Source organism: Epinephelus lanceolatus, chromosome 4 (genome assembly GCF_041903045.1).
Source record: "Epinephelus lanceolatus isolate andai-2023 chromosome 4, ASM4190304v1, whole genome shotgun sequence".
NCBI lineage: Eukaryota > Metazoa > Chordata > Actinopteri > Perciformes > Serranidae > Epinephelus > Epinephelus lanceolatus.
The window spans coordinates 27,531,905-27,546,861 of record NC_135737.1 but is presented as its reverse complement, the minus strand read 5'-3'; the positions used below and the strand labels follow the sequence as shown (position 1 = coordinate 27,546,861).

Below are 14,957 nucleotides of genomic sequence, written 5' to 3'. Positions count from 1 at the left end.
ACAAACAGTTTAAGCAGAGATGGAGCATACAATCATCCAATGTGTGAGATTATGCTAAACCATGCAAAATGTATTGTACAGGGTATTCAAGTAGTATAAAGTGTTGGGGGGTTCCAGCTCTGTGCTGAGGAGATAGGAGTAGTTCCATCATTAATCATTTTACAGTAACATGACAGCACCAAGGAAAGGGAGCTGAGGAGATAACAGGAATACACTGAAGAAAACAAATTGAAACAGTTCAATAGCTTTGAGAACACTGCAGAATAGGAATAGATTATGATTTTAAAATCATCCTGGCAATAATCAAGAATAATCTGTCTGATGCTACTGTGTGCTCTTTATTTATTTATTCAAAGGGTTTGTGTGATAAGAAAGTAATTTACAGGGCTACCCAAAACACTTCTACTCAGTAATCTGAATGAGGGTTCAACGAGGTGAGAAAGAGCACTTGTCACTCGCAGCAAGCAACAACCTTGGGGATTTAAAGAGACCTGAGGGTGTTTTTCCACTGTCATATTGCAGAGTGAGAGGTCGGTAAGAGATGACAGGGGCGAAAAATGTTTTCCATATCATCACTCCGGGAAAAAAAAAAAATCCTCCCTCCTGAGAGATGGTAGATCACTCAATCAATTACTGTGGCAAGGACCAGAGATGCCTGCCTCGATGCCTGTCTGGCCCTGCTGAGGCGGCACACCTGGATCAAAAGACACAGCTGCATCAGTCATGATTGCAGCTGCTTAACACCGCAGGGCACAGCTCAATGGTGAGTTTAACCCCGACAGTTAAGAGGGGCTCTGCGGCAAGCGCGTAATGGCTCTCCTCTGAGAAACTAAATATACCAATAAGTAGCGGGATTATGTCCTATCATTAAGATGAGAGTTGAGAGTGTCAGACAGACCCAGAGTCCCAGAGGCCATTCTGCTGCAAAATAACACTTTAAAGTCTTAATGCAAACCAAAGACTGTAGAAAATAATAGATGTTGCCACCATGACATCACCAACTGGTTTGTGGAGCCCCATTTTTAAGCCTTGAGTTTGCCATTTCGGCCTTTGCCATCTTTTTTCTTTGTACCCAGAAGTGACCATATTTAGAGAGGATGGAGCTTGGAGGAGCAAGAGGTGGATCTGACCCGGAGACTGTCGTGGTGACTCACAGACAGCCTATCACAACGGGTGAGTTATGGAAAAAGTCACAACCCACACAGTTGTCCTAAATGTCAATATCAGCAAAAGAGACCAAAACCACGTATACAAGCAGCGGAAATGAGTTTCCTCAGTGGGGTGTCTGGGCTCAGCCTTAGAGATAGGGTGAGGAGCTCGGACATCCAGAGGGAGCTCGGAGTAGAGACGCTGCTCCTTCGTGTTGAAAGGGGTCAGTTGAGTTGATTGCATATCTCATCTGGCCTGGGAACACCTTGGGGTCCCCCAGGAGGAGCTGGAAAGTGTTGCTGGAGAGAGGGATGTCTGGGGTGCTTTGCTTGGTCTGCTGCCCCGCGACCTGGCCTCGGATAAGTGGGTGAAAATGGATGGATGGATGGACCAAAACTATTTTTTGTACAAGGCTGTAACCTTTTTTTTTTTCTCTCAACGTATCCTCATACAAAGGTCCGGATGAAAACAAAAATGCACGCACAGTTTGTATGATATCCTACAAATTAGTGTCCCACAAGGTTACATGATAAACGCTGAGTTACAAAGGTTAGGTGTGGGCAAGTTAAGTTACAATGGTTAGGTTTAGGAAAAGACACATAGTGAGGACGTATCTTATAATGACTCAAAGTTCAATCAAAGTTCACACAGTTCCAAACACTGGTCTCCTGGGAAAAGTCCTGTGTTTTGTGACCCATCCACCACACCAACCTTTCTTCTGAGTGGACCACTCAGGACCGCTTCCTTTACTCCCGTCAACACATTTGTCACTCGGTAGCCTTCCAAAATATGTGGGTTAGGCATGAATAACTGGCTCATGATTATGTGGGATATGTACGAATTTTGGTGCATTAGCCTACTTTTCGTGAGGAAAACATAAGAAGACTTTGTGAGAACATCCTGTCATTTCTGCTGTAGAGTTGGCATTTTAACATGGATGTCTCTGGGGATTGACTTGCCTCTGTAGTCGGTCTCAAGTGGCCATTTGGGGAACGGCAGTTTTTGGCACCTCTGCTTTGGCTTCATTTTTCAAGCCCGAAGCTTGCTGCTTGATGCAAACACAATATCTGCACTCTTAAACTTGTAAACAGGCTGCAGCGTGTGCAGGCATTTTGGTAACATCAGATGAGAGGATCAAACAGCTCATCCATAGCGGGCCCATATCCAAATGATCTAATTGTGCGAGTTGTTGAAAATGCTATTAAGTATGCAAATTGCTCTAGATGAGTTTTACAATGAAGCATTTGGAGCCTCTGAATGCAGCAACACGTCTTTAATTTGCGTAGGTGGAAATACACCGTGGTGAGTTGTGTTCTGTAGTCATTTTGAAGCTGTTCAGTTGGAGCAATTAGAAAGATAAGTTTCTGTTTAATTTAAAACAGTTCCTCAGATTGGTGTTACTGCATTGCACAACACATTAGCAAGAGCATAAAAAGGACAAACATAATTAAGGTGTTAGCTATTGCTTCATTCTATATAAACGATTTAGTGTATATACTATATGTTACACAAGCACAGGTATTATAATAGTTATTGAAGAAATAGGAACAGCATTGTAGCCCTCTTCTTTCTTCCCTTAGCTTGTGTGGTGTTTGTTGCACCAGCAACTTACATGACATTATCTTCTTCCTGCTTGCCCCCCTATTAGAAAATAAAATTAGTTTAGGTGGCTGCAAACCCAATTACTGGCTGATAGAAGGTATCCGATGTGTCACTGTATTTGTAAAAAGGTTGGGGCAGCACCATTGATTTAGGTAGGGCCTGATTAGATGTTGTTGGGAAAGTGAGTTTAATTTTTCAGGATCTGTCAGTCCAACAATGGCAGAGTCAAACACAAAGGCTTGTTCAATTTAAACGATAGACGGACAAAAACACTGTCAGACAGGTTAGACAATGACACAGCTCCGTGGATTCCACAGATGTGTGTCAGTCCCATCTGTGAAACTGTCACCAGACTGTTTACTGTAGATAACAATCACATGAACGTGGTTTGCCTCCAATTTTTGAGACACTGAAGGCCTCATAAATTTCTGATGGGAGTTGCTGCAGTAAAAAGTCCATTTTGAACCATATATCATACTACCCAATCTGCAATGCACAGCCCTCTCCGGAGAGCCCCTTTTCATAATGCGATAGCTGCATTTCAAACTCTAGTGGATGAATTACAGTGAGAGCAGGGTCAGCAGATACTTTACTTTGTCAGGCTCCCGATATGAGCCATGTGACGCTATAAATCAGGGTTCTGCTTATCTAAATCTTAGGCGGGCCAAGTGAGTGCTGCCTCCTGATAACTGTCGAAAAATGAGTCAAGAATGAATCGAACACAAGTATCACAGGGATTGAATGCAGCCAGATGAAAAACGCTTTTTATTGTGTGGCTTTTAAAGTAGCCACACCCATCTTAGTGTAGGTTTTAGTTGAGGTTAGAGGTCAGTGTTTGTTTTCTTTTGTCAGTGAGTGGTTTTACACACCAGTGGGTCAGCTGAACAGCCACAGGCAACTGTAATTGTGCGAGCCTTAAATCTCTAACATGCACAGTATGCCTTTTCCAGTTCATCTAATCCCCCTAGGATTAGAAGAGGATGGATGGATGATTCAGTGTTGACATACAAATATTCAGACAACACAAACAAGCTAGCAGACAGCACCTACGGTAATATTCTCAGGGTCAGACATCATGGAGACAAAAAAAGACACGGCGAAGACACACTTAGCAATGAAAAAGAGAAAGAAGAAAATCTAAGATCAGTCTTAGTCTGACTTTACCCTGCTCTGCTCATTTACAGTCATTTGATTCAGCTCATCTCCCACCCCTCCATCAGAGTCTGTCTCTTGTGGTTCCAGTGAAAACCCTGTGAAAGTGCAGGTCAATACAGCTCCTGAATCCATGCATTTCATTTCAGTTTAATAAGGTGTCACTGTGTTAAATGAGTGTGGCATAAGCTGGGCAGCGCTTCTATCAGCCTGCAGGGAATGGCTGATAATCAGCGTTACCTTGCCTTGTCATAAAGCATACTCGCATTATACAATATTCTCACAATATAATACTCTATACAACTGTGCAACTATAAATACATGATGTATTTATAGTTGTAAAAGTTTAATACACACATCTAAGTGATGCCAGTGACAGTGATCTACTAGTTCTCTTACCATTATTAGACACCCCTTCATAAAGTCTGACAGGTGTAATCAAGTGAACGACTTTGTAAGTCATTATAACAGCAGCTCTTTTATATTTTCATTTTCATCCATATGTGACAGCAGCATTGGCTGCAATCACCAGGAAAACATAAGCAAGCAACAAGGTGATTCAGAGAGGAGGATCGATATGTGTTTTGTCATTATAGGGTACTTCACCTGACTCTGACCCCATGTGTTGGTTCCTTCCTATTTTCCATTATAACCCCTGTAGGATTTTACAGACTTTTGTGTCACTAAGTTTAAGATCAATAGGGTTCCTACAAATTTCTGGCAATGAATTTTCAAAACTTCTCCATAATATTTTACCCCACCTTTTTTAATTATTTTAAATTAGGTAGGCATAGTGCTACAGCCATACGTTGTTAAGCATTCATTTTGCAGGCATTTTCAGGTAAGCAAACTTCTAATGCTTAATAATTTTATTCGCTCATTAGTGTTTTCCACCGCCAACTAGCAATAGACCAGACCGGCACATAAAGGCATCTCACAACATCGAGACTCAGCCCTTATTTTTTTGGTGATATAGAACCACAGATTCTTTAGATAAGTAGTTCCCAATTGACCTATGGCTAAGCCACGCCCCCTCCACTCACTCGGACAAACTATCAACATTCAGTGACCGGCGCTATGGCGGGTGTCACGGTACACGGCATTTCGCAGGAGGCAATTGATGATTTTTGGGGACATAACAATCAGATGTCATTGAGAAGTAATCAAAAGGGCCTAAAATGTGCATTGGAGGGATATATTAATCATTTTATTGTTGAGAAGGTCGATGAAAAGCTTAAATTACAAGCCAAAATTTACAGGTCACAGTGTACGGTTGTGAACCGCATCTGGCTGCCGTCGCCATCAAAGGCAACAAGTTAAAGTGCCACTGAAGTTAAGCTTTTTGGCTCAGAATATGAGAAAAGGATAACGGCCTTTTTACCATCTTTACCAAGAGTGTCTCTCTGTTAGTTTGGTACTACAGTATTTACACTGAATCATTCAGCATAACGTTTGCCAACCTTTGTTATCTCTGTGATTACAGATAAATTAATGAAGCTAAGGTCCAGAAGTTAACGTTAGCTTAACTAGAGCCCTTTGGACAACAGCTAACAATGATGTACGATCACCAAAGTACAAAACTAGAACAAAACAGGCTAATGAACTCCCAGCAAACGAGGTAACACGATGAACAACGCAGCTAAAAGCTAACGTTAGGCTAACTTTAGCTAACGTTAGCTAGAGATGTTAAAGATAACTTTATATTTCTTTCCAGCAAAGTGACAATATGTTGCCTCAAACACGATGTTGACTTACCTTAGAACAGATGTAGACATCATTGTTAATCTTATTCACGTTGAGCTGATGTTGTGGTCTACTATGCAACTTTATCCAAAAGAGACATTTTTCTCCGTTGAGATGTGGTTTAAAGTGTAAAAAATACACGTCGCCCAACCTCTCAGGATACCTTGTGTCGGAGTTGCATGTACCCCATGCGCACCATTTGACCATTTTTAAACTTCTAATCTCTGAAAAAGCTCATAAAACCGAACAAAACTGACTTTCTGTAATGCATTTCAATGAACGTCCAGGCAGAGAATGTCAGTGCATGGGAATGGCTATACGCACTGTGATTGGCTCATCGCGTTTGAGGGCGGGACTTAGCCATAGGTCAATTGGTCCAGCCACAGGTCCAGATCTCTCCTTAGTCATTTGTTCAAGGTCCATGTCCTTGCCATGTCGCTATCTGCAGGAAATAGTGTGTGTTTTTTTACAAACTTGACACATTCGAGAGTCACTTGCGGTCCATGGACCTGCAACCCACTTTTGGACTTTGCCCCATCAGTTGGGAACCACTGCTACAGATAGATGTCAATGCAATCTGAAGTGTGTTTAGATTATAATTGTGACAAATCTGTATGTATTTGTTCCTTGACCAAATCTATATTTTAAAGACATGGAATAACTGCAACCTCACCTGAACCTGAGCATTCAAGATACCTTAATGAATTAAGGCTGATCGCCATCATGTCCCTTCAGATTTCCCCAGTCCATGTGGATCAATGACAAAACACACTGGCTGGTTTCTTTACTGGTTAAAAGAGACACTGAAATGGTCACATGGCGCAGCACAAGATTTTAATTAGTCGTACAATTAACCTATTTCACATCCATGCTTGGATTTGCATAACATTTTTTATTATCCCCAGGCCTTGAAAACAGTTTCTTTAATTTCAGAACCTTTCCAGGAATTTCATCACCATTGGAATCCTGTGTAAATGTGATTTGGCAGCAGAAAATGGCAAGACCTTATGTGGTACATCTGATGTAACAAAAACTTTATTTGTTTGTAAACAATAAACTGGAATCTTGTGTATTATTATCATTATTAAATACTGTAAGAAGTTGATATGCATTTTACTTATATTTTTTTATAATTTAATAATGAAAATCTGTCTATTCAAAAAAAATGGTAAAACATTTTTAAAAAATCTAAATCTGGCTTGAAACTGCTTTAGTAAAATCCGCACTCAACAGCAGGATTATATTTCACCAAAATCACTCCTCCAGTAGTTGAACTATTTCCCATTTTTCACACTTCTGGGCGATATTCAGAGCTGTGGATCCCGAAGAGTCCCTCAGAGTCCTGTCGGCTCCATTCACCAGCAGAGCCTTTACAATGGGCATGTAGCCATTCTGGGCAGCCATGTGTAAAGGTGTTAACTTTCCAGAGTTTACTGAGTTGACATCTGCATGATGCGATATCAAGTGGAGGACACTTGGTAAACTGGCACTGGAACAAGCTACATGTAGCGGTGTCCATCCTTCACTGTCCTCTGACACATTTGGGTCAGCTTTGGCTTCCAGAAGCTTTGCCACGACTTCTGGCTCACCCTGGTGGCAGGCGAGGTGGAGTGGGGTCCATCCATTCTTACCTCCCGCATTAACACAAGAACCCTGACTCTCCAGCTGGACCACCGTGGCTTCATGTCCCCGTAGAGCAGCCAGGTGGATGGGAGTCCAACCTTGGAGGCTTCTGGAGTCTGGGTTGGCCCCGTTCGACAACAGCTGCCTGCATATGCCTGTGTGACCCCTCATAGCAGCCAGGTGGAGTGGAGTGTAGCCTCTGCTGTCTGCACTGTCAGTATTCACCCCACTCTTCAGCAACTGTCTGACTACTCTGTTATGGCCATCTTCAGCTGATAAGTGAAGAGCAGTGGAGAGAGAGCAGTCGGTAGCGTTGGGATCTGCTCCCTGAGAGAGGAGGAGCTTGGCAATATTCTGATGCCCGTAAGCGGAGGCAAGGTGGAGCGGTGTCCTCCCTTGTGCCTCCTGTTCTCTGACTGCTTCCTCTGACAGCCGTGAAAGCAGCAGGCGCACCACTGCTTCATGGCCATTCTGGCAGGCCAGGTGGAGGGGCATCCAACCGGTTTTTTCCCGGGCATCCGCCACAGCTCCTTTGTCCAACAGGAGACGCACAGTCCTGTCATCGCCGTTCTGAGCAGCAAAATGGAGTGGTGTCCACTGGTCCGCATCTCCCTGGGTGGCAGCTGCACCATGTTCCATCAACAAAGGGATGATGTCATGTAGCCTGTTGAAAGGAAGTTTCATTAGGGTACAATGAAAATGACTCTTGTCATCATCGTGAGGTTGCCAGGCAACCTGCGGAGACTCCATTCTCTGGGTCTAGCCTCCTATTAAGCCTGAACACATGGAACACAAGAAAGTGAATAAGAGAGTTCGCTGAAACACCATCTTGTAACTTTAACTTTAAATAGAGGAGCAGAAAGCCTCTGGTTAACCTTAGAACTGCAGACTTTTCCCTGTGTCACTTGAAAAACTGGTTTTTAATATATTTTATACAGACCTGTGAAGGACAGCCATAATAAGAGGAGTGTAACCTCCGGCAGTCGAACAGTTGACTTCAGCACCCAGGCTCAAGACATGCTCAACACTCTCCGCATCCCCGCTGGCAACTGTGTAGTGTAGGAGGCTCTTTTCACCTGAAAACTTTGTGTATACATGTTCTCTTTTCACAGACTCTCTGAAACTGCCAAAGTCCTTTTTGCACAGCAGAGAGAGAATGCTGTCCTTGCCATGATGGTCATCTGTTAAATAAAAGCAAAGGGTATTACATGAGAAAAGAGAGCTGCATGAATGTTCAAAATAGTGTCTCCGGGTAACTTTGATTTCTGTGAATTTTGCTGTATTAAAATTGAGTCTCCTCGTTTTATGTGCCCGTGTACATAATGGCAGAGGTGAGGCTTTCTGGATGCTGTGGAGCTCAGTCAATACTGTGTGCATTAGTATTTGAACATACAGCACGTGCCTATAGATTGGAGAGTGGAAATAAAAGGATCGATAAAAAAGTATTCTGAATGATCTATTCAATAATCTAGTCAACATTTCAGAGGAACAGGATTGAAAAGGCTATGTAAATTCTTTTATTCTTCATTCCACTAATACAGTAGTTGACTCTGCTATTCAGTAGTAAAGTAATATTAAAGATGTGTGAGCACTGCAAATAGCACATTTTAAATGTCAGCCCTCCAGGCTTTGTACTGCGTTGAACATGACTTTCCATCCTACTCTACCTATGTGTTTACCTGAGGGAAGGTCAGCCATCTCAGGCAGAGCAATCTAAAATGGAAAAGAAAGGAAATAAATAGTACAAAAGTTATTTGCTGTGACATCAATCTTCACAAGAGGTTAATAAGCACCTATATATATATATATACACAGTATATGTATCAATCAATATGTGAGCATGGGTGTTCAAGGGTATGGACCACTCAACAGTTATACAGCTATAACAGCTATAATTTGTAAAGTATGTGTTCTGTTGTGTCTTAAACCACATTAGCAGCTTAATATGCCATGCATGGCACAGGATAAAGAGGCTATCGCATTGGTGATACCTGAATTTTATTCTAGCACCACCATTAGCCATGAAATTTGGTACAGAGACGCACAATGTATAGAGTATAAATCCCAATAATGTTGGTGATCTAGCGCAAAACCAATGACGCTCCCATCAGCCTCAGCTGTACTTTGTGTTTAGCTGTAATTAGCAAATGTTTGCATGCTAACATGCCAAACTAAGGTGGTAAACATGATAAACTTTATACCTGCTGGCATTGGCATATCGACCATGTTAGCATACCATTGTTAGCACACGTATATACAAGGGTCTATAGAGGCACGGAAGTTAACATCGCTCTGGTTCCCATGTCTCATTTATTCACTTGTTAGCGAGACTGCATTTTTAGGGTTGGAGCCTATCCCAGCTGACATTAGGCGAGGGCAGGGCAGAGCTGCCAGACTATCGCTAACACATAGAGACAGACAACTATTCACGCTCACATTCACACCTACAGGCATTTTAGAGTCGCCAAATAACCTAACCTCCATGTATTTGGACTGCAGGAGGAAGCTGGAGTACCCAGCGAAAACCCACGCTGACACAGGTAGAATATGCAAACTCCACACAGAGCTCCCCACCCTGGGTTTCGAACCTCAAGAAAGCCTCTTAATTTGTGTTGACCGCATACCCTATTTCTAACATAAAACCTATTAAAAAATGTATTGACATCAGGACGAAGGAATCAGGAGTGCTAAAATGCTAACTTATATCCAGTTCGTTCCTGCACCACTCTATAATCAGGCTATTTTCAGTTGAAAAAAAAAAAATAAAATTAAATAGATTAAGGGCGGCACGGTGGCGTGGTGGTTAGCACTGTCGCCTCACAGCAAGAGGGTTGCTGGTTCGATCCCGGGCGTGGGAGCCCTTCTGTGCGGAGTTTGCATGTTCTCCCCGTGTCAGCGTGGGTTCTCTCCGGGCACTCCGGCTTCCTCCCACAGCCCAAAGACATGCAGATTGGGGACTAGGTTAATTGATAACTCTAAATTGTCCGTAGGTGTGAATGTGAGCGTGAATGGTTGTTTGTCTCTATGTGTCAGCCCTGCGATAGTCTGGCGACCTGTCCAGGGTGTACCCTGCCTCTCGCCCGATGTCAGCTGGGATAGGCTCCAGCCCCCCCGCGACCCTCAAGAGGATGAAGCGGTTAGAAGATGAATAAATAGATTAAAAAAAAGTTCTATAAAACCACTATACACTACTTGCCCAGCACCAGACAGCTGACAGACACAGTGACAGATAAGCTGGTTAACACAGTGGGTATTTTGCAGCTAAAGAACCAGGTATTTCCCTTTGGAGATGGTGGCGCCCAAAAACAGAGCTAAAAAGAGAGTTAATATTGAACTTACATTCACCAGGAGGCCAAAAACACAATTTCTAATCAATGATAATGTTGCTCTGTAAATGTTGGATGTGTAAACAAGCAACTGTTTGCGAATAAGTTTGCCACATATAAATTATAAAGTGATTATACATTAATGTTGAGCTCACAACTTATACTGCCCCTAATTGGCCAACAAATCAGTTGTTGCAGGCTTAAAGTTAACACTGGTCCTAATTACACCCTCACAGAGCATTACCACTTCCCACACTCTTCATTTTAATACCATTAATCTGAGCTACTCAGAGTGCAAAAGGTGGATTAATGACAGTAGACACTACAATTCCATTCGAGCAGAGTATCAAGCAAAACTAACTTTATGTTTTGGGGAAACCAGCTGAGGGTAATATGATTCCTGTCCCTCGTCACCATTTTCCTGGCCTTGGGTTGGTCCTGGGATCTTCAAGACTCCACTAAGAGTCTCAATTTTCCTCACAGTGTCTGCAAACAAAACAGCAGTCAAGAAAAGAACTGTTATTCATTTGCCTGTTTAAACAAATGTATTCTTAGACTCGCAACTCAGAAACTCAGTGGGATCCTCTCATGATTGCACCTACAGAGAGTGAATCATGTGTGAATTACAGGTACATTCTTTCACACATATGCAACCAGCGGTGAGTTTTGTGAACGTGTCAAATTGGAATTACTGCTGTTTATGAATATGCATGACACTCATTTGTATTAACATGTCTCCTCAAGTCACAGGTGCATGTCTAGACAAAGGTGACCCACTTACGCGTTTCACTCAAGCACTACATGCAGGAGAATGTGTTCTCTATGAGCGCGTCATAACTCACCGCTGACTTAATGATTACATACAAGTTCGAAGGGGACAATATGGTTACTTAATTTGGTACATTCAAAGAATGTGGATCAAAAGAAGGACAAGTGCCAAATGGCTTTAATAGCAGCAGATTAAAACACTGATGTTTCAACATGACCTTAAAATGTCTGTTTTTTAACTTGGCACTCATCATCTTTCAGTGTGTTGGAATCTGTGTGTTGCATATTAATACTGTGTTTGATAACATTTCTCTTTTCTGCTGACAATCTCATTAAGGGAAAACAAACTGGCATCATTTTACACTCAAATATTGCTTTTAACGAGACATGAAAATGACAAAAGCAATTACACACACCATCAGACAAATTTGACAAGTCACACATCATCTTCAGTCAATGACACCGAGCTATAGTTCATGCTATGATCCTTTCTTAAATGCAGGCTGGCCATTAACCAGTCTTTGTCCTGACACAAAGTGCTGCAGTTCCATTAAAAGCTTTAAATCCAAAATTAGAAAGTCAGCTTTTGACTTCTGCACCTGAGAACTGTGGCCTCCTCCCGTGATCCTGGTCCCAGCACTGCTTCATGATGCTGATCATCTGATCACACTCGCGGGGCCTCTGTTCGGGTATCATCTCCACACAGGGTCTCTTACCGTGTGAAACCTGTAAGAGCACTGTGGTCATGCTGCACCCTGGGTCCAAGAAACAGAAGTCAGACACAAGGTTCAATGTAGATCAACAAAATGATATGACAGTAACACACTATGTTTGCCTGTTTGTTCTATTAAAGGGAATAGCTTCAGGGTGTTTTTTAACACTGTTTTCTGTACCAAAATGCAACGTGTTAATCGGTGAGCTTAATGCCAAAAACATAATGCCAAATCACACCAAGCAGCAGCAAAGTGTGGCCAAACTAAAAGCAGGGGACGATTTAACTTTTAGCAGTGAATTGCAGCCAAAGAATTTTTGCAGCCAGTCAAGTCCTGTGACTCCTGTAACGTGATAACTCTTGTTTCAAAGAATTTCTTCCTGCCTGAAACACATGAACACACCTCACAGCCACAGAAAAAATGTAATTTGTGGGGTAATGTTGCTTGGTGTGTTGTCATCATTAGCGATGCTGGTAGGTCTATTCTATTACCATGCCATCTCCTGGCTGTAACTTCATGACTAATGGACAAACATGACCGTGGTATCGATGTTATATGTTATACTCTGCAAGAGAGACAATAAGCCATTTCCCAAAATGTCAAACTTTTTCTGTAAAAGAGTTAAGTGCAGTTATGTGTAAGTAAATAAAACAAAATTTTAGATTGGATTAGCAGTTTAGGTTTTGATAATTAATACATGACAAGGGTGATGACATAAAAAGGTTCACAAATGCTTAATTTAAGATCAAGGTTTTCATTATTTTTAAGTAAAGGGTTATTTGCTTCCAGGGAAAAAACTAGCCATGACTATTCATCCATCCATTATCATAACCGCTTATCCTCTTGAGTGTTGCAGGGGGGCTGGAGCCTATCCCAGCTGACATTGGGCGAGAGGCAGCGTACACCCTGGACAGGTTGCCAGACTATCACAGGGCTGACACATAGAGACAGAAAACCATTCACACTCACATTCACACCTACGGACAATTTAGAGTCACCAATTAACCTGCATGTCTTTGGGCTGTGGGAGGAAGCTGGAAGACTGTATGACTGTTGCTGGACATTACCAGATTTGCGCTATGTACTTCATCAAAGAAAGCCTCGGCTTGACTAGTATCATGTTCACTTTACTACAATGCAAAAAAATATCAAGAGGGTTAAAATGAGATATGAATGGTGAAATTTTTCTTACATCATTATCAAAAGCAACTGTGAAAAGCTGAGATAAAAATGCCTTCCCCTCCTCATGCAGTCTAAGTGATCATATTGAGTGTTACATGACTCCTTGCTGAAGTAACACCTAAAAATCTATTTGATATGACGATGTGATGCATTTCAAATGAACTCGTCCCTACCTGCGTGTGGTTTCTGCTGAGTCAGGATCTCCCACATTACTATGCCAAAGCTGTAGATCAAAGAAGAAAGAGGCACTTCAGTCCTAACTTCCACATTTTTGCACACCCTGCATTCAGTGAACTTTGTAGCAGTTCCTCTTTTATATAAAAAATAGCTCTGTAAAAAAGGCAATGTTTTTTAAGATAGAATAAAACCAATGAATATTAAAGGGCAGGAAAGACTGAGTCAGACATGAGCAAAATATATAGAATATGTCCCACTGACTTGAAATGGAGAAAAAATATATACAGTAGAGAGCAAGGTTACACTGTTGTGCACTAAATCAAGAGGTTGGGGGGGGGCAGTGACTCTGATGGTGCAATTTCAAAAATGCCCTTGGCAAGTCACCTGTAAACATCAAAGGTAGTTCCTGGAGGATCGGGGCACTGAGTGAATGTCTCTGGAGGAATGTAACTTATGTTTCCTCTCACTGTCAGATGCTCCATGAACAACTTCTTGCTCATGCCCTCTTCCCAGTGGACTAAAGCAAAATCTGAAATCTTGGTAGAAAAACAAGAAGCAGTACAGAAGTGCTCTTCAGAGTACAGAAATGTCAAGAGATCGCTGTAATAATCTACAGTGTCATCATGCAGTTGTCACTGAGCTTTACTGACCTTGACGTGGAGGTGTGCATCTAGCAGGACGTTGGATGTCTTGAGGTTGAGATGGAGAAGTGGAGGTTTCATGCTGTGAAGGAAATTCATTCCCATAGAGGCCTCGTGAATCATCTGGAACTTCTTTGGCCACATTAAAGTGTGACTGGCTAGGAGATTGTTCAGTGATCCATTACTCATGTGCTCCATCACCACAGCAGTCGGCTCACTGCACAGTCCGTAGATGGACACGATGTACTTGGAATTCACTTTTGCTATGATGGATGCCTCGTCTATTAGTCTCCTGTGATGGAAAACATAATGGTCAGTGAAGGTTACTTTGTAACTTGAACCAAGAAACATTCAATCCTTTGTCAAACATTGTAGAGGTGCAAAGAGTACTAATTAATTTAAGAGACACAATTTAGCCAATAAACTGAGAAATCATTGTAACTCCAGACAGTTGTTGTTCTTAACAGCAGGTTGATATACAATTTGTGCTAGTTTTCACAATTTAGGTTCCCACCTGTAAAAGTTAGTTGCACACAAGGCTGTGTCAAAGCTCTTCAAGGCATATTTTTCCTGCTGGAGCTTCAGTTTGACCTGGTACACTTGACCAAATCTGCATTCTGCCAATTTAATCCAGTCAGCCTCAAAGTCGTCCCTCTTGAAGCTCCTCAACAGCCCAGGGGATCCGCCAATGCAATCCATGAGCACAGAGATCCTCTCTGACACACTCACTGTTTAATCCTACACATAAAACAGGGTTTATCCCTCAGATCAGCATTGATCAGTTGCACCGCAGGAGCTTGTGTCTCATGCAGGGAAAGAGAAAGTCGTAGTACATGGCTACACATTAAAATGAGTGGCAGCTAGCTGTGTGAAAGGCATGT

General features: G+C 42.1%; 1 protein-coding gene across 1 annotated transcript; it reads right to left on the bottom strand.

The window, feature by feature from the left end:
- Positions 1 to 6,518: 6,518 nt before the first annotated feature.
- Positions 6,519 to 14,957, bottom strand: ankk1 (ankyrin repeat and kinase domain containing 1). The gene is made up of 9 exons (XM_033632178.2): positions 14,591 to 14,957; positions 14,086 to 14,368; positions 13,820 to 13,971; positions 13,432 to 13,481; positions 11,963 to 12,118; positions 10,957 to 11,081; positions 8,949 to 8,982; positions 8,210 to 8,450; positions 6,519 to 7,933 (listed from the first exon to the last, which is right to left on the bottom strand). The coding sequence occupies exons 1-9, from the start codon at positions 14,773 to 14,775 to the stop codon at positions 6,901 to 6,903; spliced, it is 2,259 nt and encodes a 752-aa protein (XP_033488069.1). The 5' UTR covers positions 14,776 to 14,957; the 3' UTR covers positions 6,519 to 6,900.

Bases quoted from the DNA above. Each gene is read 5' to 3' on its own strand.
- ankk1 (XM_033632178.2), bottom strand. From the start codon at position 14,775: ATGGATTGCATTGGCGGATCCCCTGGGCTGTTGAGGAGCTTCAAGAGG. The intron at 8,983-10,956 runs GTTAGTTTTGCT...TTTCCATTTTAG, and splicing joins TGGTTTCCCCAAAACATAAA to ATTGCTCTGCCTGAGATGGC. The intron at 7,934-8,209 runs GTCTGTATAAAA...TCCTTTCAACAG, and splicing joins ATTATGGCTGTCCTTCACAG to GCTACATGACATCATCCCTT.